Source organism: Oryctolagus cuniculus, chromosome 7 (genome assembly GCF_964237555.1).
Source record: "Oryctolagus cuniculus chromosome 7, mOryCun1.1, whole genome shotgun sequence".
NCBI classification, from domain to species: domain Eukaryota; kingdom Metazoa; phylum Chordata; class Mammalia; order Lagomorpha; family Leporidae; genus Oryctolagus; species Oryctolagus cuniculus.
This window is the reverse complement of record NC_091438.1, coordinates 85,184,508-85,208,896: the sequence shown is the minus strand read 5'-3', so window position 1 is coordinate 85,208,896 and position 24,389 is coordinate 85,184,508. Positions and strand designations below refer to the sequence as shown.

Genomic DNA, 24,389 nt, shown 5'->3' with positions numbered 1-24,389 from the left:
TGCCCATCAACAGTAGACTGGATAAAGAACTTATGGGACATGTACTCTTTAGAATACTGTACTGCAGTAAGAAACAATGAAATCCAGTCATTCGCAACAAAATGGAGGAATCTGGAACACATAATGCTGAGTGAATTAAGCCAGTCCCAAAGGGACAAATATCATATGTTCTCCCTGATTGGTGACAACTAACCAAGCACAAAAAAGGAAACTTGTTGAAGTGAAATGGACACTATGAGAAACAGTGACTTGATCAGTCCTTGTCCTGACTGTTGATGTACAATTTAATACTTTATCCCTTTTGGTATTTTGTTGTTGTTGTTCTAGTTAATACTATTGGTTGAACTCTGTAATTAACTCACAATTATTCTTAGGTGTTTAAATTTACCTGAAAAATAATCCCTGTTAAACATAAGATTGGAAATAAGAGAGGGAGGAGATATGCAATTTGGGACATGCTCAATCGGACTTGCCCCAAATAGTGGAGTTAGAAAGGTGCCAGTGGATTCCAATACAATCCCATCAAGGTGGCATGTACCAATGCCATCTCACTAGTCCAAGTGATCAATTTCTGTTCACTATTGATCACACTGATAGGTCTAAGAGTCAATGGGATCACACAAACAAGTCTGTCTGTTAATACTAACTGTCTGTTAATACTAACTGATAGAATCAAAAATGGAGAAAACGATCCATCATGGGAAGCGGGATACACAGCAGTCTCATAGAATGGCAGATGTCCTAAATAGCACTCTGGCCTCAGAATCAGCCCTTAAGGCATGCGGATCTGGCTATAATTCCCATGAGAGTATTTAGGCATGGAAAGCCAAGACACTCTGGCAAAAAAAAGAGGACCTAAATGAAAGATCTCTGTGAGTGAGATCCCAGTGGAAAGAATGGGCCATCAAAGAAGGAGGTACCTTTCTCTGAAGGGAGGAGAGAACCTCCACTTTGACTATGACCTTGTCTAAATAAGATCAAAGTTGGTGAACTCAAAAGGCTTGCACAGCCTTTACAACTCATGACAAGAGCCTAGGGAGATTTCTGACACCATAAACAAGAGTGTCAAATTGTTAAGTCAACAACAGGAGTCACTGTGTACTTACTCCTCATGTAGGATCTCTTTCCTTAATGTGTTGTTCAATGTGAATTAATGCTATAACTAGTACTCAAACAGTATTTTACACTTTGTGTTTCTGTGTGGGTGCAAACTGATGAAATCTTTACTTAATATATACTAAATTGATCTTCTGTATATAAAGATAATTGAAAATGAATCTTGATGTGAATGGAATGGGAGAGGAAGTGGGAGATGGGAGGGAAGTGCAGGTAGGAGGGAAGTTATGGGGAGAAAAGCCATTGTAATCCATAAACTGTACTTTGGAAATTTATATTTACTAAATAAAAGTTAAAAAATATTTAAAATCCTGTTATTTGCAACATAATTGATGCAAATGGTAAGCATTGTACTTAGTGAAATAAGCCATTCCCAAAAAGAGAAATACGATATGTTTTCCCTGATCTGTGGTAACTAATAAAATATTTACAAGGTAATATAAAGGAGTGAAAATAGACATTTTGAGATTCAGTGGTTTTGAACAGTCCTTGTGTTGACTGTTGAGGAACAGTGGTTTTTTTTTCTTTTTTTTCTTCATGCTATTTGTTGAACTCTTTAATTAGTGCAGGGTTAATATTATGAGTATAAAGTTAACTGAAAATAGATCTTTGTAAAAACTAAGAATGAGAATAGGAGAGGGAGGAGGAAAAAGGATTGGAGCATGGGTTGGAGGGAGGGTAGGATGGGTAGTATCACTATGTTCCTGATTCTGTATGTAAGAAAAACATGAAATTTATAAGCCTTAACCAAAATTTAAGAAAAGGCTAAAACAGATCCTCTCCCTGTTTTTATTAACAATTAATAAAAACGAGTACCAGAATTTTCTGATATTGGTTTATGAAATTAAAGTGTATAACTGTTTAATTACTAAAGTTTACAAAACAGGTTTTAAAAAAAACTTTAAATCATAATACAAGCTATATGGAGTTGAATTTGCTTATTTATGCTATCAAATTATATCACCTACCTTGTGACAATTAATATAGGATACGCTAAATAAATTCACCTTTATTGGTCAATTTTCCATTGTTATGTGGGTTCATTCCTGTGTTAGAGACTATTTTAGCTGGCGTTCCTCACAGTAGAAAATAACATTACTTCTAACAAACAGACCTGATTCAAGTAATACATTTAGTATTGCATTTTTACAATAATGTACATTAAAACAACTTAGAGTTTGAGAAAGGAAACTATATTTTAAAGTCCATTACCTCTTTGTTTACTCCAACTTTTCAAATGCTAATGAAAAATTTTCTTGAAATTATTAAAGTTTTGTGATTTAATAAACTTTGTTATAGACAAAGATTATTCATTTCTTTATTTGGAAGAGAAAGAGAGAGAGAAAGAGATGGAGAGAGAGAGAGTGAGAGCGAGAGAGAGACAGAGACACAGAGCAAGACAGAGAGATCTTTCATTTGCTGGTTCACTCCCCAAATGGCTGCAATGGCCAGGTCTAAGTCAGGCCAAAACCATGTCCCAGAACTGTCCCGATGTCCTGCTGGGATGACAGGATCCCAAGCCCTTGGGCCATCCTCTACTGCCTTACAGTCATATTAGCAGATTGCTGGATTGGAAGCCAAGCAGCTGGGATGTGAATGAGCACTCAACATGGGATTCTGGCATTACAAGTGGTGACTTAACCTCCTGCATCCCAACAATGGCCCCTGAAAAGCTTTTTAATAATGAAAATTGTTCAGGTCAAATTTAGTTGGAAGTTACCAGAACTAGAATGGAAAACCCAAATACCAGAAATAAGAATGCTAGTGCACTCATAAAATTAATTTATATTGAATAAGAAAATCATCCATTGTGTTTCCCCTAATTTTCTTTTGTTTAGTAGATTTTGGGTGTCAATACGGACATCACAGGGAGTTTAAGTTTGCAGTGGATAAGAATTATTTTTATTGTGGCTTATATGACTATGACTAACATAATTTCTAAAAATGGTTACAGATGATTCAAAAACAAAAGTAAGATTAAAGAACAAGCTTACTGTTTCACCAATTTTTCCAATATCTCCTTGATCTCCTACTTCTCCCTGTTTTAAAAAAAATAGAATTGTAAAAATGGTTATTTTTCAAACAACAGTACTCATGACAGCTCTTCTGTTTTCACTGCTAATGTAATTATTTAGTGATTATCTGCCAAAAGGGAAATGAAATCCAGTTATCCCAAACTTTTTTACTCTACAGTGTGTTCTTGATATCTCCGCTGTTTTCATTCAAGTGGTAATACCTATTTTCTTAAATTACATTCTCCTGTCATGACTGTTAAAACAATTTTATAAATAAAAATTTTAAAAGTAAATATTTATTGAAGTAGGCAGAGTGGTATGCATGGAAAAAAATTAAGAATGATAGTAAAAATGCCCCTGCCAACAGGAATGTCCATCTGCTTGAGCAGAACAGAAACCTGCTACAGTTAAGTCCTAAGTGAGCACACAGGGAGGCACTCTGGGCTAGATTAGCTAGAGCTGGTGTTACTGGAGCAACAAAGGATGTTCATAACCAGGCAACCACAATTTGCAGTCAGCATATCTCCAAAAACCAAAAGGTTTCCACAATATTTTTGGTGACAAACCTTACCTAATCTGAATTTATTTGGCAGCAATGCTTAATAAGACCTGAATGAGGCTAGAGACTAATCCTAATCTCGATGTATCCCAATTAACATGAACATTTTTACATTTCACTGCAGGAATACTAATGTATTTGCACTATACTAGAGCATTCTGGCAGTGTCAAGTAAGGCAGTCTATAAACCAGATTACTTGGCAAAAATTCAAACACTGATGATTTCAAATAATGGATAATGAAATGACTTGGGCCCCGAATGGATGATACTGACACTGATGATGGGAAAGGGCCATTTATAGTAGTGGGGAATGACCTGAGTAAAGGCATGGATTAATGACAGATTGAAGAGTAACCACATACCATGAATATGACAGGAATGTATATTTTGTCTACAATAGGAGGAGATTAAACCATAATTACCTTCCGAAATTAATAAAAATACTGCAGTGTAGAATTGTAAGACGTTAAAATACTGAACAATATTATAGTCACTAATGATATGTGGCTACTGACTACTTGCAAAGGACTGGTCTGAACTGAAATGTGATATAAATGACTTTGTACAAGAAAAGAATATAAAATATCAACAAAATATCTAATTAACAATTTTATTACTAATTACAAGTTGACAGGATAATTTGATAGACTGCATAAAATAAATTAAGATTCATTTTATGTTTTTTTACTTTTTTATATTTATTTATTTTTAGATTTAACAACTATCAACATTTTGCCATATTTGCATTATATGTAAAGATATACACATATACTTTTTTTAAGGCAGGGTGGATATATTAATATCACAAAAATGGGATTCATGACAGATTATAAAATGAGGGAAAAGGGCATATTATTACCCTTTTTATATTATACCCTTATAATTATATAAAAGTATATTATTATTATATCCTTATTATAATAGGAATGTAATTTATTAAGACAACATTTATAAATCTCTATATTCTAAGTGATATGGCATCCACACACATGTGTACCCACAAAAATGTCTATATATGAAATAAAACATGTAGTAGTTGTTTCTTGCTGGTTTATTTCTTATATTTTTTATTTTAGTTTTTAATAGATTTAATATGCTTTGTAGATACAATTGTAAGAATATAATGATTTTCCCTTCTTCCCTCCCTTCTCCTCCCTCTCTCTCTTTTCTCCCTTTTTTTGTTTTTGACATAACATATTTTAAATTTACGTTACAGTAAAGACTTAATACTTCACCAAATAAAAAGTTTAGCACTTTAAAAGAAAAAAGATTCTAGTTTAGTGGGGATATAGACAACGGCAATAAAGAATAACTGAATAGAATAATGACCACTTCACCCATATACAGTGAATATCAAAGCAACCACAGATTACAGAAGAGTTTGGTAAAGCAGCAGGATATAAAATCAATACACAAAAATCAACAGACTGTATACACAGACAATGCCATAGCTGAGAAAGAACTTCTAAGATCAATCCCATTCACAACACCTATAAAAACAATCAAATACCTTGGAATAAATTTAACCAAGGATGTCAAAGATCTCTATGATGAGAATTAAAAAACAATAAAGAAAGAAATAGAAAATACAAAAAAATGGAAAAATCTGCCACGTTCATGGATTGAAAGAATCAATATAATCAAAATGTCCATTCTTCCAAAAGCAATTTACAGATTCAATTCCATACCAATCCAAATACCAAAGACATTCTTCTCAGATATAGAAAAAATGATTTTGAAATTCATATGGAGGCACAGGAGACCTCAAATAGCTAAAGCAATCTTATACAACAAAAACAAAACCAGAGGTATCATGATACCAGATTTCAAGATATACTACAGGGCAGTTATAATCAAAAAAGCCTGATCCTGAATTTACCCAAAGGAAATTAAATTGGCAAACAAAAAAGCAATCTGCACATTAATGTTTATTGCAGCTCAATTCACAATAGCTAAGACCTGGAACCAACCCAAATGCCCATCAACAGTAGACTGGATAAAGAAATTATGGGATATGTACTCTATAGAATACTATACAGCAGTCAAAAACAACGAAACACAGTCATTTGCAACAAGATGGAGGAATTTGGAAAACATCATGCTGAGTGAATTAAGCCAGTCCCAAAGGGACAAATATCATATGTTCTCCCTGATCGGCGACAACTAACTGAGCACCAAAGGGGAAACTTGTTGAAGTGAAATGGACACTGTGAGAAACAGTGACTTGATCAGCTCTTGTCCTGACTGTTGATGTACAATGTAATACTTTATCCATTTTAGTATTTTTTTTTTGTTCTAGTACCATTGGTTGAACTCTGTAATTAACACACAATTATTCTTAGGTGTTTAAATTTTAACTGAAAAGTGATCCCTGTTAGGAATTTGGAAAACATTATGTTGAGTGAAATAAGCCAATCCCAAAGGGGAAAATACCACTTGTTCTCCTTGATAGGTGACAACTAACTGAGCACCAAAAAGGAAACCTGTTAAAGTGAAATGAACACTAGGAGAAACGGTGACTTGATCAGCCCTCACCCTGACTGTTGATGAGCAACTTGATATGTTATCCCTCTTAGTATTTTTTTTGTTTGTTCTACTTAATACTTTTGGTTGAATACTGTAATCAATACACAATTCTTCTTAAGTGCTGAAACAACTGAAAAGTGATCGCTGTTAAATATAAGAGTGGGAATAAGAGAGGGAAGAGATGTGCAATTCGGGACATGCTCAAGCTGACTTGCCTCAAGCAGTAGAGTTAGAAACATACCAGGGGATTCTAATTCAATCCCATCGAGGTTGCATGTACCAATGCCATCTCACTAGTCCCAGTGATCAATTTCTGTTCACAATTGATCGTAATGATAGGACTAAGAACCAAAGGGATCACATAAACAAGAATAGTGTCTGCAAATACTAGCTGATAGAATCAAAAAGGGAGAGAATGGTCCAACATGGGAAGCAGGATACACAGCACACCCATAGAATGGCAAATGTCCTAAGAGCACTCTGGCCTCAGAATCAGCCCTTAAGGCATGTGGATCCAGCTGAAATGCCCATGAGAGTATTTCAGGCATGGAAAGCCAAGACACTCTGGGGGGAAAAAAAAACCTAAATGAAAGATCTCCACGAGTGAGATCCCAGTGGAAAGAATGGGTCATCTAAGAAGGAGGTACCTTTCTCTGAAGGGAGGAGAGAACTTCCACTTTGACCATGGCCTTGTCTAAAAATGATCAGAGTCAGTGAACTCAGGGGGCTTCCATAGCCTTGGCAGCTCATGACAAGAGCCTAGGGTGATTACTGATGCCATAAACAAGAGTGTCAATTTGTTAAGTCAACAAGAGTCACTGTGCACTTACTCCTCATGTAGGATCTTTGTCCTTAGTGTGCTGTACATTGAGATTTAATGCTATAACTAGTACTCAAACAGTATTTTTCACTTTATGTTTCTGTGCAGGAGCAAACTGTTGAAATCTTTACTTAATGTATGCTAAACTGATCTTCTGCATATAAAGAGAATCGAAAATGAATCTTGACATGAATGGAAGGGGAGAGGGAGTGGATAAGGGGAGGGTTGCGGGTTGGAGGGATGTTATGGGGGGGAAGTTATTGTAATCAATATTCTGTACTTTGGAAATTTATATTCATTAAATAAAAGTTAAAAAAAAACAAAAACAAAAACAAAAACAAAAAAAACAAAACAGATGGATAGACCATCTTATTTCACTTAACATGATATCTGCTAGCTATGTCCATTTTGCTGCAAATGGTAGAATTTCATTCTTTTTAATAACTGAATAATATTCCATTGTATATACACAATACATTTTCTTTATCAATTTATCTGATGATAAAGATCTTGGTTAATTCCAAGTTCTGGCTATTGTTAACAGTGCTGCTATGAACAGTGCTGCTATAAACATTCTTTGATTCCTTGTGTTCAAGGCTTTTGGGTATACACCCAGTAGCGGAACTGCTGGATCATATGGCAAGCATATTTCTAGTTTTTTTTTTTTTTTAAAGAAATCTCCATATTATTTCCCACATAAGTTATACTAATTTACATTCCCACCAACAGTGTATAAGTGTTCCCCTTTTCCATATCCTTATTAGCAAGTATTTGTTACTCTGTGTTTTGGATTTTAGCCATTCTGACAGGGGTGAGGTGGTATTTCAGTATGGTTTTGATTTGAATTTCCCTGATGGCTAGTGATGTTGAGTATTTTTTCATATACCTGCTGGCTATTTGTATGTCTTTTTTTGAGAACTGTCTATTGAATTCCTTTGCCCATTTCTCAACGGGATTGGTTGTGTTTTTGTTGTTGAGTTTAGCTCACTGATATATTCAGGATATTTATCCTTTGTCAGATAGGTGGTTCGCAAATATTTTTTCCCATTCCATTAGATATATCTCTCTCTCTTTTTAAAAAGATTTATTTTATTTATTTTAAAGACAGAGTTACAGAGAGAGGTAGGGACAGAGAGAGGGGTCTTCCATCCGCTGGTTCACTCCCCAGATGGCTGCAATGGCTGGAGCTGCGCCGATCTGAAGCCAGGAGCCAGGAGCTTCTTCCAGGTCTCCCACGTGGGTGCAGGGGACCAAGGACTTGGGCCATCTTCTACTGCTATCCCAGGCCATAGCAGAGAGCTGGATGGGAAAAGGAGTAGCTGGGACTAGAACCGGCGCCCATATGGGATGCCAGCACTTCAGGCCAGGGCTTTAACCCACTGTGCCACAGCGTCGGCCCCTAGGTGTTTCTCTCTCTCTCTCTCTCTCTTTTTTTTTTTTTTACAGGCAGAGGGGACAGTGAGAGAGAGACAGAGAGAAAGGTCTTCCTTTTGCCGTTGGTTCACCCTCCAATGGCCGCCGTGCTGTGGCCGGCGTACCACGCTGATCCGAAGGCAGGAGCCAGGTGCTTCTCCTGGTCTCTCATGGGGTGCAGGACTCAAGCACTTGGGCCATCCTCCACTGCACTCCTGGGCCATAGCAGAGAGCTGGCCTGGAAGAGGGGCAACCGGGACAGAATCCGGTGCCCCGACAGGGACTAGAACCCGGTGTGCCGGCGCCGCTAGGCGGAAGATTAGCCTATTGAGCCGCGGCACCAGCTCCTAGGTGTCTCTTAACTTGTTAATTGCCTTCTTTACTGTGCAAAGCTTCCAAGATTGTCATAATCCCATTTGTTTAGTTTTGCTTTTATTGCCTGTACTTCGTGGGTTTTGTCCAAAAGGTCATACCCTCTACCAATGTCTTGGAGTGTTTCCCTTACATTTTGCTCCAGCAACCTCATAGTCTCAGGCCTTAAATTCAGGTTTTTGATCCATCTTGAGTAGATTTTTGCATATTATGAGAGGTATGGATCTAATTTTGTTCTTCTACATGTACAAATGCAGTTTTGCCAGCACCATTTGTTGAAGAAGCTATTTTTACTCTACTGTATGGTCTGAGCACATCTGCCAAAAATCAGTTGGCTAGATACATGTGGATTAATTTCTGGGCTATTTTGTTCCATTGACCTATGTATAGGTTATTATGCCAATACCATGATGTTTTAATTACTATAGCTTTGTAGTATGCTTTGAAGTCAGGCATTGTGAGACCTTAAGCTTGATTTTTCTTATTCAGGATCGCTTAGCTACTCTGGGTCTTTTGTGATTCCATATGAATTTTAGGATTGCTTTTTCTAATTCTGTAAGAATGTCCTTAGTATTTTTATGGGAATTGCACTGAATCTGTAGATTGCTTTATGTAGTATAAACATTTAATGATATTAATTCTTCTGATCCACAAACAAGGAATATCTTTCCATTTCTTTGTGTACATGATGATTTTTCTCATCGATGTCTGATAATTTTCACTGTAGAGATCTTCGACTTCTTTACTTAAATCTATTCCTAAATATTTGATTTTTCAAGTGACTATTATGAATGGCATTTCTTTCTTGATTTTTCTTTCTGTGAATTCATCATTAGCATCCAAAAAGGCTACTGTTTTTTGGCTGATTATTTTGTAACCTGAAATTTTACTGAATTGGTTTATCAATTCTAACAGTGTTTTGTTGGAATATTTAGGTATTTCCAGGTACAACATCATGTAATCTTAAAATACTTTAACTTCCTCTTTTCTGATTTGGATGACATTTATTTCTTTCTCCTCTTTAATTGCTCTGATTAAAACATCCAGTACTACATAGAGTAAGAGTGGTAAAAGTTGACATTCATGTTTTGTTGCAGATCTCAGGGGAAATGCTTTCAGTTGTTTACCATTCAATATGATATATGATACTGGCTACTAGTTTGTGAAATATTGCCTTCATAATTTTGAGGAATGTTCCTTCTATACCTAATTTGTGGAGAGTTTTTATAATGAAGCAGTGTTGAATCTTATCAAATGCTTTCTCTACATCTAATAAGATGACCATATGGTTTTTGTTCTTCATTCTATTGATATGAATTTATAACATTTATTGATATGCAAATGCTGAATCAACCTTTTATTTATGGGATACATCCCACTTGATTGCAATGTATGACCTTTTTGGTGTGATCTTTCGGATTTGATTTCTAGATTTTGTTGAAAATCTTTTCATCTATGTTCATTAAGGATATAAGTCTATAGTTTTTCTGTCATGTCTTTGTTTGGTTTTGGTATCAAAGTAATTATGGCTTCAGAAAAGAGTTTGGCAGAGTTCCATCCTGTTCAATATTTTGGAATATTTGAAGAGTACTGGAGTTGCTCCTTCTCTGAATGTTTTGTAGAATTCAGTAGTAAAGCCATCAGGTCTTGAACTTTTCTTTGATGGAAGACTTTTGATTACTGCTTCATTTCATTGCTTGTTACAGGTCTGTTTAGGCTGTTCTGTATCTGCTTGATTTAATTTTGGTAGGTTATATGAATCCAAGAATTTACTCATTTCTTAAAGGTTTCCCAGTTTATTAGCATAAAGTTCTTCATAGTAGTTTCAGTGTATCAGCTGTAATGTCTCCTTTTTCATCTCTAATTTTGTTTATTTGAATTTCTCTCTCTCTCTCTTTTTGGTTAGTCTGGCCAGAGGTTTACCTATTTTGTTTACCTTCTCAAAAAAACAACTTTTTGTTCTGTGCATCTTTTGTAATTTTTTTTAGCTTCAATTTCATTTATTTCTGTTCTGATCCTTATTATATCTTGTCTCCAGCTGATTTTGGGCTTGGTTTGTTCTCATTTTTCTAAGTCTTCAAGACACATCATTAGATCTTTAATTAGAGACATTTTCTCCCCTCCCCTTTTTAAAGATTTATTTATTCATTTGTAAGGCAGAGTTACAGAGGTAGAGGCAGAGAGAGGTCTTCTATCTGCTGGTTTACTCCCCAAATGGCTATAAAGGCCAGAGCTGGACTGATCCAAAGCCAGGAGACTGGAGCTTCCTCCAGGTCTCTCATGTTGGTGCAGGGGCCCAAGGACTTGGGCTATCTACCACTGCTTTCCTAGGCCATGGCAGAGAGCTGGATTAGAAGTGGAACAGCCAGGACTCTAGCTGGTGCCCACATGTGTTGCTGGCATTGCAGGCAATGGCTTTAACCTGCTACGTCACAGTGCTGGCGCCGTTTCCCTTTTTAATGTAATCATTTAATACTATAAACTTCCATCTTAAAACTGCTCTTGCCTTATCCCACAAGTTTTGATACATTTGTGTTTTCATTTTGTTTTCTTTCAAGAAAGTTTTTGATTTTCTTTTTAATATCTTCAACGGCCTATTGATCACTCAGCAGCATGTTGTTTAACTTCCAAGTGCTTGTGTTCTATTGTTCTTCCTGTCAATATCTAGTTTTATTCCTTTATGGTCTGAGAGCATACATGCCATGATTTCAACCTTTTTAAATTTGCTGAGACTTGATTTATGGCCGAATATGTGGTCTAACCTAGAAACTGTTCTGTGTGCCGATGAGAAGAATGTTTATTCTGTAGCTGTTAGGTGAAATGTCTGTTAGGTAAATTTGCTCAATGGTATGTTTCCAATGTAACTTTATTGATTTTCTGTCTGGATGACCTATCCATTGATGAGCGTGTGGTGTTGAAGTCACCCTCTGTTATTGTACTGGAGTGTATCTCTCCCTTTAGGTGTTGGGTATAGACATATTTGTGGTATATCTTCTTGCTGAATTAAATCTTTTATTAAAATATAATGTCCTGTTTTATCACTTTTTACAGTTTTTGATTTAAAATATATTTTATCTGATATCAGGATAGCTATGCCTGCTTGCTTTTGGTTTCCATTTGCCTAGTATATCTTTTTTAATCCTTCACTTTCAGTCTGTGTATATCTTTGTGAAGTGACTTTCATGTAATCAGCATATAGTGGGGTCCCTTTTTTTTTAATCCATTCAGCCAACCTAAGTCCTTTTGTTGGTGAATTTAATACATTTACATTCAAGGATAATATTTATAGATAAGAACTAAGACCTGTGATTTTGTTATTGGATAATGATTCTACCTGCTCTGTTAGTGTTCTTATGATGTTTACTACTTCTAATGCAGGATACCCTTCAGAAACCTACTGTCTCCTGTCTTCCAATTAATGTGTCTCACATCATATCTGTGGTGCACATTACATTTCTATACTACTGATTTAAAGCACTGAAACCTAATATTTCTCATGAATAAACACTTTGAAATAAAATTGTGTAAACTTTTGAAGTCTAAACAAATTTTATCTTCAATTTTAGTATGTATTCAGATAGAAGAGAGTAAAGCATTGTAGCAGGTTGTAATATATAGTTTTTGATAGACTGCTTTTATACATTTCTATAAAAGGATACACACACACACACACATATATATATATATATATATATGAGGATTATTAGTTTTCTAGGATTTGTTTCCTCCTTCTTCATAAGTTGATCTTCTCAAAGGTGAAAAACAGAGATGGAACTTGTGTGCTACTTATCCTGAAGGGATGTTTGGGTTAGGCAGAAAGCAGAAATAACTTGCAGATGACTTGCATTCTTGCTTTTGATCCTGAAAGTAAGAGGTGACTTGTGTTTGAGTGTAAGAGAGGAAGAGAAAGAGAAAAATATGTCCCCAAGCTTGGGAAGAGAACAAAGCTTCTAGGGCTCTCTGAAAGCTGGTGACCCTTAACCGACTTCCAAATGCTCTCCTGTGCAGTGGCAGGTCTAGTAAACAGCTTTAAGATGCTCTGAAATACAGATATCAGTAACAATGAGGGAGGAGTGAACATTAAGAACTTCCACTTTCTGGGTAACACAGAAACCACGTTAGTGAAGACTAAGATTCATTTCTTGCCATTTTGACCGAGTGGCAGCTCATATTTGGACTTCCTAGAAGTATCTGGCATTCAGGGAATAATATCAGTAAAGGATAACTTTTTTTTTTTTTTTTTTTTTTTTTTTTTTTTTTTTTTTTGACAGGCAGAGTGGACAGTGAGAGAGAGACAGAGAGAGAAAGGTCTTCCTTTGCCGTTGGTTCACCCTCCAATGGCCGCCGCTGCAGCCGGCGCACCGTGCTGATCCGATGGCAGGAGCCAGGATCCAGGTGCTTTTCCTGGTCTCCCATGGGGTGCAGGGCCCAAGCACCTGGGCCATCCTCCACTGCACTCCCTGGCCATAGCAGAGAGCTGGCCTGGAAGAGGGGCAACCGGGACAGAATCCGGCGCCCCAACCGGGACTAGAACCCGGTGTGCCGGCGCCGCAAGGTGGAGGATTAGCCTATTGAGCCACGGCGCCGGCTCAGTAAAGGATAACTGATTAAGCATTCTATTTGTAAATACTGCATTTCAATTTTCTGATATTTTTAAATTAAGAATTTTTGAATCCTCCAGGATTTTTTTAATTTTTTAAAAACAGCTTTATTGAAATATAAATTAACATACAAAAGAGTTCATGAATTTACAGAGTACTGTTCTGTGGTTTTAGTGTATTCACAGATATGCAGTCCACTTTAGAACATGTTCATCACTAGGAGAAGAAGCTGGTACTCATAATCAATGACTTCCTTATCCATTCACCCCCACAAGCCATGAGCAACCACAATCTACTTACCGTCTACAAAATTTTCCCATTCTGAATATTTCACGTATATAAAATCATGTAACATGTGGTCTTATATGACTGGCTTCTTTCAGGTTCATCTTTGTTATGGCATGTATTAGTGACTTCTTCCCTTTATGATCAAATAATATTCCACTTCATTTCACATTTTGTTTATCCAATAATCCATGGAGTTTTGGACATTTGTTTTGTTTCTTCTTTTTAGCTATTGTGACTACTGCTGGTACGAACAATTGTGTATAAATCTTTGCTTGAACACCTGTTTTCAATTCTTTTGAGTATATTCCTAGGAGTGGAACTGCTGGATCATAGGGTAACTATGTTTAAATTTTTATATTTATATAAAGATAACAGATATCATGTATTTCATATATATAATTTTAATCACAGAACTCTTTTCACCTTTGCTACTCTCCTTTCCTTCCTTCCTTTTCCTTACAATTTTTGCAATAACATATTTTCAATTTACTATAGCCACAGGCTAAATCCTCTATCAAATAAAGAATTCAGCATGTAGAAAGTAGAAAGACCAATGATCCACAGATATATAAATAAGGGCTACAAACAATAATGAAATATCCAGATGTCAGTTTCATTCATAGACATTACTTTTTCATACCCTATATATTAGATACAAATCAAAGAAAATATATGATAAAGACATAAATATCATGTTTCCTTTGATTTGTGATAGCTAATATATAGGGTATAAAATGTGTAATATATATGAGTAAAACTGACATCTTAAGATTGGGATTTATTTTCAAATGTTTCCATAAGTTATACATTGGACTATTTACAGGGCCAAGATTTGAAATTATGTAACATGAGAAAGAATCTGCATATATATTTCCCCCTCAGATAATTTCAGCCATATGAATGCATTAAAATACACTAGCTATATTTTTTATGACTTTGAAAAGGGTTGTTTAGTTTTTCCTCAGGTTCTAACATCATAAATTATATATATTTAATATACAATAGCATATAATATATTCTAGTTTTAGAAAATTTAGCACTAATGCTGTAAGTCTTTTCACTTTTTAGTTTAATTTTTAATTCACAAAAATCACCAATTCTTATAAACATGTCTCTTTAAGGCTGTAAATATTAAGCTGCTATGTCACATTACATCTATTGGTACCATAAAAATCATCTAAAAATTGGAAATAAGGAAAAAAAGTGGATTATACATCCTTTCAATGTCACAAAGTAATGAAGGCATCCCAGTGACTGTCTAGTGAATACACTTAGATTCTCTGTATACTATTGATTAAAGGACTCAGACTAGTGCAAATATATTAATCTGTAGATTTCTTACCAGTGTAATAGGTAACCCCTAAAGTTATGGTTTATTGCCCTGTATCTAACCGACAATTATTATCCAAATACATATTTATTAAATTGCATATCTGTACAAATATTGAAATACACATGAGTAGATATATGTAGATAGATACGTAGAGATAAATAACTTCTCAGTTATCTTTGAATTAGTTTTAATATCTAACAGGTTCCTTGTAAGTTGGCATGTGTTCATCTTTCATATCTTTGAAAACTGTATTTTAAAATTGATAATAAAGTCAGTTGCTTTACCTTTAAGCCTTCTGGTCCTGGTTCACCTATAGACCCCTTTTGACCTGGTTTTCCCTAGAGGAGAGTGGAATAAAATGAAAAGAGATATATGTTTATTTATTCTAATTTTGATAATTTCCTAAGGTTTATGAAATTTACACTTATAAAATGAAACACATCAAAATTATATGGTAAGTATATTGTACCATACTCAGTAAACAGTCAGTCTACAAAATTTGACAGTTTCCTAGGTGCTGAGGATTGAGGAGCACACAAATATACTTGCCGTCAAAAGAATACATCTTAGTGAGAATGATAAATTTTTTAAATAACTGAAATGTAAAGTATATGAGGTAGTGATGAGCAGGAAATACAACAAATTAAGCAGGGAGACATAAACTATTGTGGTCGTTCTATTGAAAATTTAAAAAATATTTCTAGGGAAGAAGATTTCACTTAAAAGGTGTTATCTGAGTGAAAACTAAAAGAAAAGGACAAGTTACAAAGATTTCTGAAGAAAGAACATTCCAGGCAGAAGAAATGAGCATGTGCAAAGGTACAATGGCAGGGGTATAGGTGCTCAACTGGGAGAACCATGAGGTGACAGAACCAAAGGAGCAGAATTCAGAGCCATATCAGCATTCAGGAGTAAGGTCAAACAAAGGAATGGGGATGTGGTCCAGGTCGTACAGGGTCTTATGAGACACAGTAAAGGCTTTGTTTCTGAGTGAGATAGGCAACCTTTGACACAGTTAGGGAAGAAACATGATCTAGGTTTCAACAGGATCTCCTTGATCCAACAGCAGGAGAAGCCCAAATAGGAGTCTACCACAACAATACAACTGAAAGAAAGATGATGGTGGTATAGATCCAGGTGGTGGCAGAGGAGTCTATGGCAAGAGTTAAGATTTTGGATATCATCTAAAAGTAGAGCTTCTAAGAACTGCTGGTAGTTGTGTATGGAATATAGCTGAAAGAGAAGAGTCAAGAACAAATTCTAGAGTTTTAATCTGAGTAAATGACCACATGAAATTAGGAAGACAGTGAGAAAAAGAGATAGGGAACGCAATTTAGAAGCTGAGTTTTAGACATTTCAGTTTTATATACTCATTAAGCACCTAAGTGTAGAAATATTGAGGTAGTTATATGAAGGGCAGAGTTCAGGGGATAGTAGTTCTGTTTTGAAAACACACTCTTAAAATAACAGTACTTCATTTCACTTTAACAGGTTTCCTTTTTGGTGCTTGGTTAGTTGTTGCCCCAAACGGTAGAGTTAGAAACATACCAGGGGATTCCAATTCAATCCCATTGAGGTGGCATGTACCAATGCCATCTCACTAGTCCAAGTGATCAATTTCTGTTCACAATTGATCATAATTATAGGACTAAGAGTCAAAGGGATAACATAAATAAGACTAGTGTCTGCAAATACTAGCTGATAGAATAAAAAAAAAGAGAACGATCCAACATGGGAAGCAGGATACACAGCAGACTCATAGAATGGCAGATGTCCTAAACAGCACTCTGGCCTCAGAATCAACCCTTAAGGCATGCGGATCCAGCTGAAAAGCCCATGAGAGTATTTCAGGCATGGAAAGCCAAGACACTCTGGCAAAAAAAAAAAAAAAAATGACCTAAATGAAAGATCTCTGCGAGTGAGATCCCAGTGGAAAGAATGGGTCATCAAAGAAGGAGGTACCTTTCTCTGAAGGGAGGAGAGAACTTCCACTTTTGACTACGACCTTGTCTAAATATGATCAGAGTCGGTGAACTCAAAAGGCTTCCATAGCCTTGGCAACTCATGACAAGAGCCTAGGGTGATTACTGATGCCATAAACAAGAGTGTCAATTTGTTAAATCAACAACAGGAGTCACTGTGCACTTACTCCTCATGTAGGATCTCTGTCCTTAATGTGCTGTACATTGTGATTTAATGCTATAGCTAGTACTCAAACAGTATTTTTCACTTTGTGTTTCTATGTGGGAGCAAACTGTTGAAATCTTTACTTAATGTATGCTAAACTGATCTTCTGTATATAAAGAGAATCGAAAATGAATCTTGATGTGAATGGAAGGGGAGAGGGAGCGGGAGATGGGATGGTTGCGGGTGGGAAGGAAGTTATGGGGGGGAAGCCATTGTAATCCATAAACTGTACTTTGGAAATTTATATTCATTAAATAAAAGTTTAAAAATTAAAAAAAAATCAACAGTACTTTAGTTATAAAGGAGAAGTCCTCAGATCAAGCCTTTGGACAGTCCAAAATTTAGGTTTTGAAGAAATAGAGAAAACGTAAAATTTGATGACAGGAGGAAAATCATACAAATGAAGAAAGTACTTAGGAGATAGAGAGTGATCTTGTCAAATTTGGATGTATCTGAGTGTTGAAAATATGAAGGGAAATTGAGCAAGATGAGGCCACTGATCATCTTTACATGATTATTTGTGTTGGAGTGATAGGGACAAACATAAACAGATAGAAAGAGGAAAAAATTGAAAAGAACATGTATGGACAACACTTCTGAGGAGCTTAACCAAAAAGAGAAAGAAAGAAATGAGTGAAATAGGATAAATATAAATCTTATTTTTGTTTCTAAACAGAAAGCAATAATACGACCATATGTTGATAAAGAATGATCCAGAAGAGAGAGGAAAGAATTAAAATGTAGTAGAAAGGGAATAGAATTTGTGGATCAGTGTTCTTGAGTAGATAAGAGGTCAAGTGTATGGTGACCACACAGAAGTTTAGATATTTGAGAAATGCAGGTGTTTATAACTATGGCTAAGATGCCATCAGGGATACCTACATATCATATTAAAGGAACTGGAGTCCAGTGCTGGCAAAACTTCTGGTGCTGGCTTCCTGCTGGTGTGTATCCTAGGAGGCAGCAGGTGATAGCTCAAGTACTTAGGCCCTACTACCCAAGTGTGAGACCCAGATGGAGTTCCATGTTCCTGGCTTCAGCTTGACCCATCTTGCCTGTTGTAGGCACTGGGAAGTGAACTAGTGGATGGAGTTATGTCTGTCTTTATCTTTACCTTTCTGTGTCTCTGCCTTTCAAATACGTAAAAATAAATTTTAAAAAATTCCAAAAAAGAAAAAATGGTCTATTCAACCACAATAAAAAAAGAGGAGACAGAGGTAGAGAGATGGGTAGACATGATTACAGAAAATTGTGGAAGTTCTCTTATTACTTCAATCTTCTCAGGGAGGTAGGAAGCAAAGTAAAAGGCCCGAGCAGACAGAAGTGAGTGGAGTTGAAGGAGAGAGAACATATGAAACAATAATTAAGAAAACTAAATGAATAAATGAGGATCAAAGTAGAATTCAGAATTTAATGAAAGGGAAAATTATCACATTTTAAAGTTGGATGAAGAGGGATTTGGGCTATGATGGAGATAAGAAACCATGGAAAAGTGATGGAATCAATGGATTAAAATTCCTCTGGGGTTACTATATTGGTTTTTTTTTTACATTAAAAAGAAAGAAGGCATTGGTTGGGAAGTAAGAATTGAAACAAAATAAGGAGAGGTTTTGTTACTGGTGATGACAAGAAAAAGAATATGATCACAGCACTGAGAAGCTGAAGAGTCACTTAGCAAGAGAAAATAAATATCCTGGATCTCTGGCCAATTATCTATAGCACATAGTTTCTCCTATCAAAAAACTTATATCTGATTATTGAAGATTTCACTGGGGAGATAACTGCCTTAAACAACATATATGACATAATCAAATTTATGAGGAGAAAAGGGGAAGAGAGAGAATCTAAGTAGCACATTAACTTACAGTCTTTATCAGGCATTACATATTTGGATTTTAGTATTGGGTCTCTTATTTTTCTTTTTTTTTTTTTTTTTTTTGACAGGCAGAGTGGACAGTGAGAGAGAGAGACAGAGAGAAACGTCTTCCTTTGCCGTTGGTTCACCCTCCAATGGCCGGCGTGGCCGGCGCGCTGCGGCCGGCGCACCACGCTGATCCGATGGCAGGAGCCAGGAGCCAGGTGCTTTTCCTGGTCTCCCATGGGGTGCAGGGCCCAAGCACTTGGGCCATCCTCCACTGCACTCCCAGGCCATAGCAGAGAGCTGGCCTGGAAGAGGGGCAACCGGGACAGAATCCGGCGCCCCGACCGGGACTAGAACCCGGTGTGCCGGCACCGCTAGGTGGAGGATTAGCCTAGTGAGCCGCGGCGCCGGCCTTTATTTTTCTTTTTAATGTAACTAAAATAATCCTGTGGCTCTCTTTCTATTTGATCACACATAACATGTTCAGAAACTTTGTATTTAGGACTTCTAGTGAAAAGATTATTCTAATTTTTGCCTCTACCAAGTACAAAGAACCAAAAAACAATGCTATTATTTTTAAATATTAATCTAATTGAGTCCAAATTATTAGATTTATCTATGATATTCAGAAAAACATTTCAGCAATATATTTTTATTTACATTTATTATAAAGATACATAGAATCTTAGTGAGATAATTTTTTTAACATTAATAATATACTAGTTGGGGCCAGTGTTGTGGTGTAGTAGGTTAAGCTACTATTTATAATGTCATTATATAGCATCCCAAATGAGAGAGCTGCTTCACGACCTGGCTGCTCTGCTTCTGATCCAGCTTCCTGCTAATGTGTCTGGGAAAGCAGTGGATGATGGGTCAAGTACTTGGGCACCTGCTACCCACATGGAAGTTATGGATGTAATTCCATCCTCCTGGCTTTGGTACTGTCTAGCTCTGGCTGTTGCAGTTATTTCAGGATTGAACAAGCAGATGAAAAATCTGTGTTTGAGTGTATGTGCATGTGTATGTGTGTGTGTCACTCAGTCTTTCAAATAATTAAATAAATGAATCTTTAAAAAAATACTCAACAACATATACAACATATTAAGAAATAGTTATACATTTAATCTACACCATGGAAGGAATCCACTGGCCTCTTGGTATTAGCATATTTAAAATTTCTTTGAAATCAAGCAATTCAAAGCATTAGCAACAGATGTATAATTTCTGATTCCATTTACATGACCTTAAATTAGACTTATTTTGAAAATTTTATACTTGAGTATTAATATTGAAGGCTTATTTTCACATCTAAAAATGAGAACAACATTTGGAAGAGTTGTTTTTGGACATTAATACTTCGAGGAATGCTAACTATCAAATTGTTCTTCAATCAACAGTAGCAGCAGTAATGAAATAAAATAAAAAAGGAGTTGATAAGAAATGAATCTGATTCTATTATCTCCTAGGAAAGTAGATTTTAATTAAGAGCAATCTTACTGGACTCAACCAACTGTAGCAACAGTAAGGAAAAAATATATTAAAATAAAGTTGATAAATTAATCTGGTTCTCCTATCTTCCGGGGAAATGGATTTTAATTAAGAGAAATTTTACTGGGCTCAAATAATATGTTTTCTTTTATATAATTCTCCTTGAAAAAAAATAGAATAAAATTTTTTCTTTCAGTGAGATAGTGGCAATATATGTGCTAGTGAGGCAAAAGTTTAAAAGAGCCAATTGCTGTCTCTTTAAATGTGAAAATATTCTTAAAAACTGTAATTTATGATGTTCTCAAAAAAGAGAATAACAGTTATTCCAAGACATGTAATAAATACAACCTAATTACTTTATGATAATATAAATTTTGTTTACATAAATCAAGTTTCAAGATTTAAGAACTAGAAAACAATAATTCAATTATCATATGATATTATCTGATAAAAATTACAGAAAACAATTACTTTGACTTGCTATAATTTTACTGACAGAGAAAACAGAAATTTCCAGAATATTACTAAAATGACTAATTTATTTAGCTTCGTATTACAGAGTTTGCAATACTTTTCACAGATTACTAAGAACACTAAAAAACCAAGTAGATACATCGTAGTATAAAATCATTCAAAATGCCTCTACAGAATTCACTATTGGCCTATTTTATTTTGGGGGATTTTATGGCTATAACTGGTTTTAATTTTTGCCCTTTGCTATAATTTAAAATGTGATGCTATTAAAATATTTTCAGATAAGCTATTTTCCAGATAAGCGTGAATGGATAATTAATTCTATGATACCTACTCTAGGCCCCAGTTCTCCAAAGGGTCCCATTGGTCCTTCTTCTCCCTTGAAAAAAACAAAAAAGATCAGAACATATCATGGTCTAAAGTATTTAAAAATGCAAAATCTTATCTGCTTTATGTATTATTAAATCTAAAGCTTATAGTGAGATGTGAAAGTGCCTATTTTCTTGTAATTTAGAAGTGTATCATCCCATAATATTTAAATTTTTAATGTGATGACCCCACAATAACACTAAGAGAGACATGTGTTATTGGATTATTTTTAAATTAGTAGAACACACTGTGTCAGAGACACATCTACCACCATGTTTATATAAGCACTATTCACAATAGCCAAAGATTAAACCAAGGTGTCCATATAAGATGAATGGAGAAAGAAAATGTGGTATGTACATATACAATGGAATACTATTCAATTGTAAAAAAAGACTGAAATTTTATCATTTGCATCAAAATGGTTTAAACTATATAACATCATGTTGAACAAAATAAGCAGGACATAGAAAGACAAATACTGCATGTTCTCCCTTATAAATAGAAGCTCAAATAAAATAGAAAAACAGAAAAAGAAATGACTGTATCAGTAGTGCTGCAAATATAGTTTTGTCAAACTGTTTTATATCTTTTTTCAAATTGTTAAGAATGATATACTACTTTAGTTTTCATGATTTGTGATTATTTCAAAATTTACTATATGTGCGTGAAACTGCCATCTACCAGCGCCGCGGCTCAATAGGCTAATCCTCCGCCTGCGGCGCCGGCACACCGGGTTCTATTCCTGCTCAGGGCACCAGATTCTGTCCCAGTTGGCCCTCTTCCAGTCCAGCTATCTGCTGTGGCCCAGGAGGGCAGTGGAGGATGGCCCAAATCCTTGGGCCCTGCACCCACGTGGGAGACCAGGAGAAGCACCTGGCTCCTGGCTTTGGATCAGCGCGGTGCGCCTGCAGCAGCGTGCCAGCCACAGCGGCCACTGGAGGGTGAACTAACAGTAAAGGATGGCCTTTCTCTCTCTCTCTCTCTCACTGTCCACTCTGCCTGTCAAAAAAAAAAAAAAAAATGGAAAGAAAAGAAACTGCCATCTTTTCATTTGAATATTGTTCATAGTCCTTGCTTTTTTCCTACTGAACTATGCATGGTTTTTTTTTACATTTTTTACTTGTTGAACTTCTCACATAATGGATCATTAAGCCTTCAACTAAATGTACATTAAAAATATCTCAAACAAAAAAAAGACAAAAACAAAGTCAACTAACTTTGTAAAAAATAAATTAGCAGACATTACACCTCATATACAGAAAGCTGGGAGTTGAGAAAAGTGAAAGTGATCAGGATGTAACAAAACCAGGATGAAGAATCTCTGATTCATTCATTAAGGATATTCCTTTACATTTTTGGTTTACTATCTCTCGACACAGAAAGGAATTCAACTAAGACCTTATCAGATGGAAATCAATACACACTGGTTTATTTAAAAAACACTTACACAGAATATGTTTGTTGTAGAACATTTACATACTTTATTCATCAACAAATGATTTAGAGTCTTAGCTCTGCCTGAAGCTCTAGCAATAAAAAGACATTAGGTTTTTCCCAATTTGTGGTACAGCAGGTAAAGCAGCCACCTGCAAAGTCAGAATCCCATAAAGGTGCCAGGTTATGTCCTGGATGCTGGGCTTCCCATCTAGCTCCTCATTAATGGCCTGGGAAAAGCAGTAGAAGATGGTTCAGTGGTTTGAGTCCCTGCTGCCCACGAGGGAGACCTGGATGAAGCTCCTGGATCCTGGCTTTCTGGCCCAGTTCTGGCCATTGTAGCGATCTGGGGACTGAACCAGCAGGTGGAAGATGCCCTCTCCACTATGTGCCTCTCACTCTTTGTCATTCTTATTTTCAAAATAAAAAAAATCTTTATAAAAAGTTTTTATTTATTTATATTATATTTGTTTGAGAGAGAGAGTGTTTATACCTGGTGGTTCTCTTCTTAAATGTCCACAATGGCTGTATTGAGAGTGGCTGAAGCCAGAAGCTGGAAACTAGATACAGTTTTCTCACATGAATGGCAGAGACTCAAGTACATGAGCCATCACCTGCTGCCTCCCAGGGTGCTCATTGGAAGGAAATCAGAAAGGGAAGTAGAGCCAGGAATTAAAACCAGGCACTCCAATATAGGATGTGGGTATCACAAGTACTGTCTTAACTGTTGCATCAAATATCTGCCCCTAAAGTTTATTCTTAGCTAATTCATAGGTCCATATTCTTGGGGTCAAATCAGATGTAATATCATAAATTTAATTTGGTAGATTCTTATGAAGTTAAAAAACAATATGGGGTGGATAGAGATTGAAGATAAATAATGAAAAATAAAGAGCATTTGCCCGTTATTTTCTAATACAGTAAAATAATAGTAAAGGTTTGTACCCCATTTGTAGAAATTTTTACTAAATATACTGATTTTTTCACTTTTAAATAAATAGTTTATGTTATTACCCAACAATAAATACAAACCTCTCTAGAACCATATATCTTAAGCATTTTGCTCAATTCATAATTTGATCAAAATATGATTTATTGGGTCACAAATATAAAATAGTCACAAATAATAAAAATAAGCTCTGGTACATATGTGTGAGATTCCAGGTTCAGGTTCTTCAAACATTCCATTGAAGCCCACTGACATCAATCATTTAAGGAATTCAGGGAGCTGTAAAATGATTTCAAATTCTATTCCATAACTGCCATGTAAAATGGTAACTTAAAAATCCATTATGGCAAAAATGTTCCATACTAAGGCAATGTTTTCTTTAAGCCAAAAAGAAAGTCACAAAAATAAGAGGTGGAAATTTGCAGTAAAATAACTGCTGATGGTGTAATCATTTCATCCATACCTGAGTTCCTTTGAGACCAGAAGGTCCAGGAGGCCCTCTGTTTCCAAGGAGTCCCTAAAAAAGCAATGTAAGTGCACATGATGAAAAATATAAGTCAATTCACATTTTGTTCAATTA

At 35.7% G+C, this 24,389-nt stretch overlaps 1 protein-coding gene across 8 annotated transcripts in view; it reads right to left on the bottom strand.

Annotated features, from left to right (window-relative positions):
• COL24A1 (collagen type XXIV alpha 1 chain) overlaps positions 1 to 24,389 on the bottom strand; it is a 419,676-nt gene that overhangs the window by 200,041 nt on the left and 195,246 nt on the right. For 7 of the 8 annotated variants that reach the window (XM_070078137.1, XM_070078144.1, XM_070078143.1 and 4 more), the window contains 4 exons: positions 24,273 to 24,326; positions 21,389 to 21,433; positions 15,329 to 15,382; positions 3,111 to 3,155 (listed from right to left, as the gene is read on the bottom strand). In XM_070078137.1, the coding sequence (XP_069934238.1) occupies positions 3,111 to 3,155; positions 15,329 to 15,382; positions 21,389 to 21,433; positions 24,273 to 24,326 (198 nt within the window). The remainder of the gene's footprint in view (positions 1 to 3,110; positions 3,156 to 15,328; positions 15,383 to 21,388; positions 21,434 to 24,272; positions 24,327 to 24,389) is intronic. The other variant, XM_070078142.1, reaches the window with a different exon arrangement.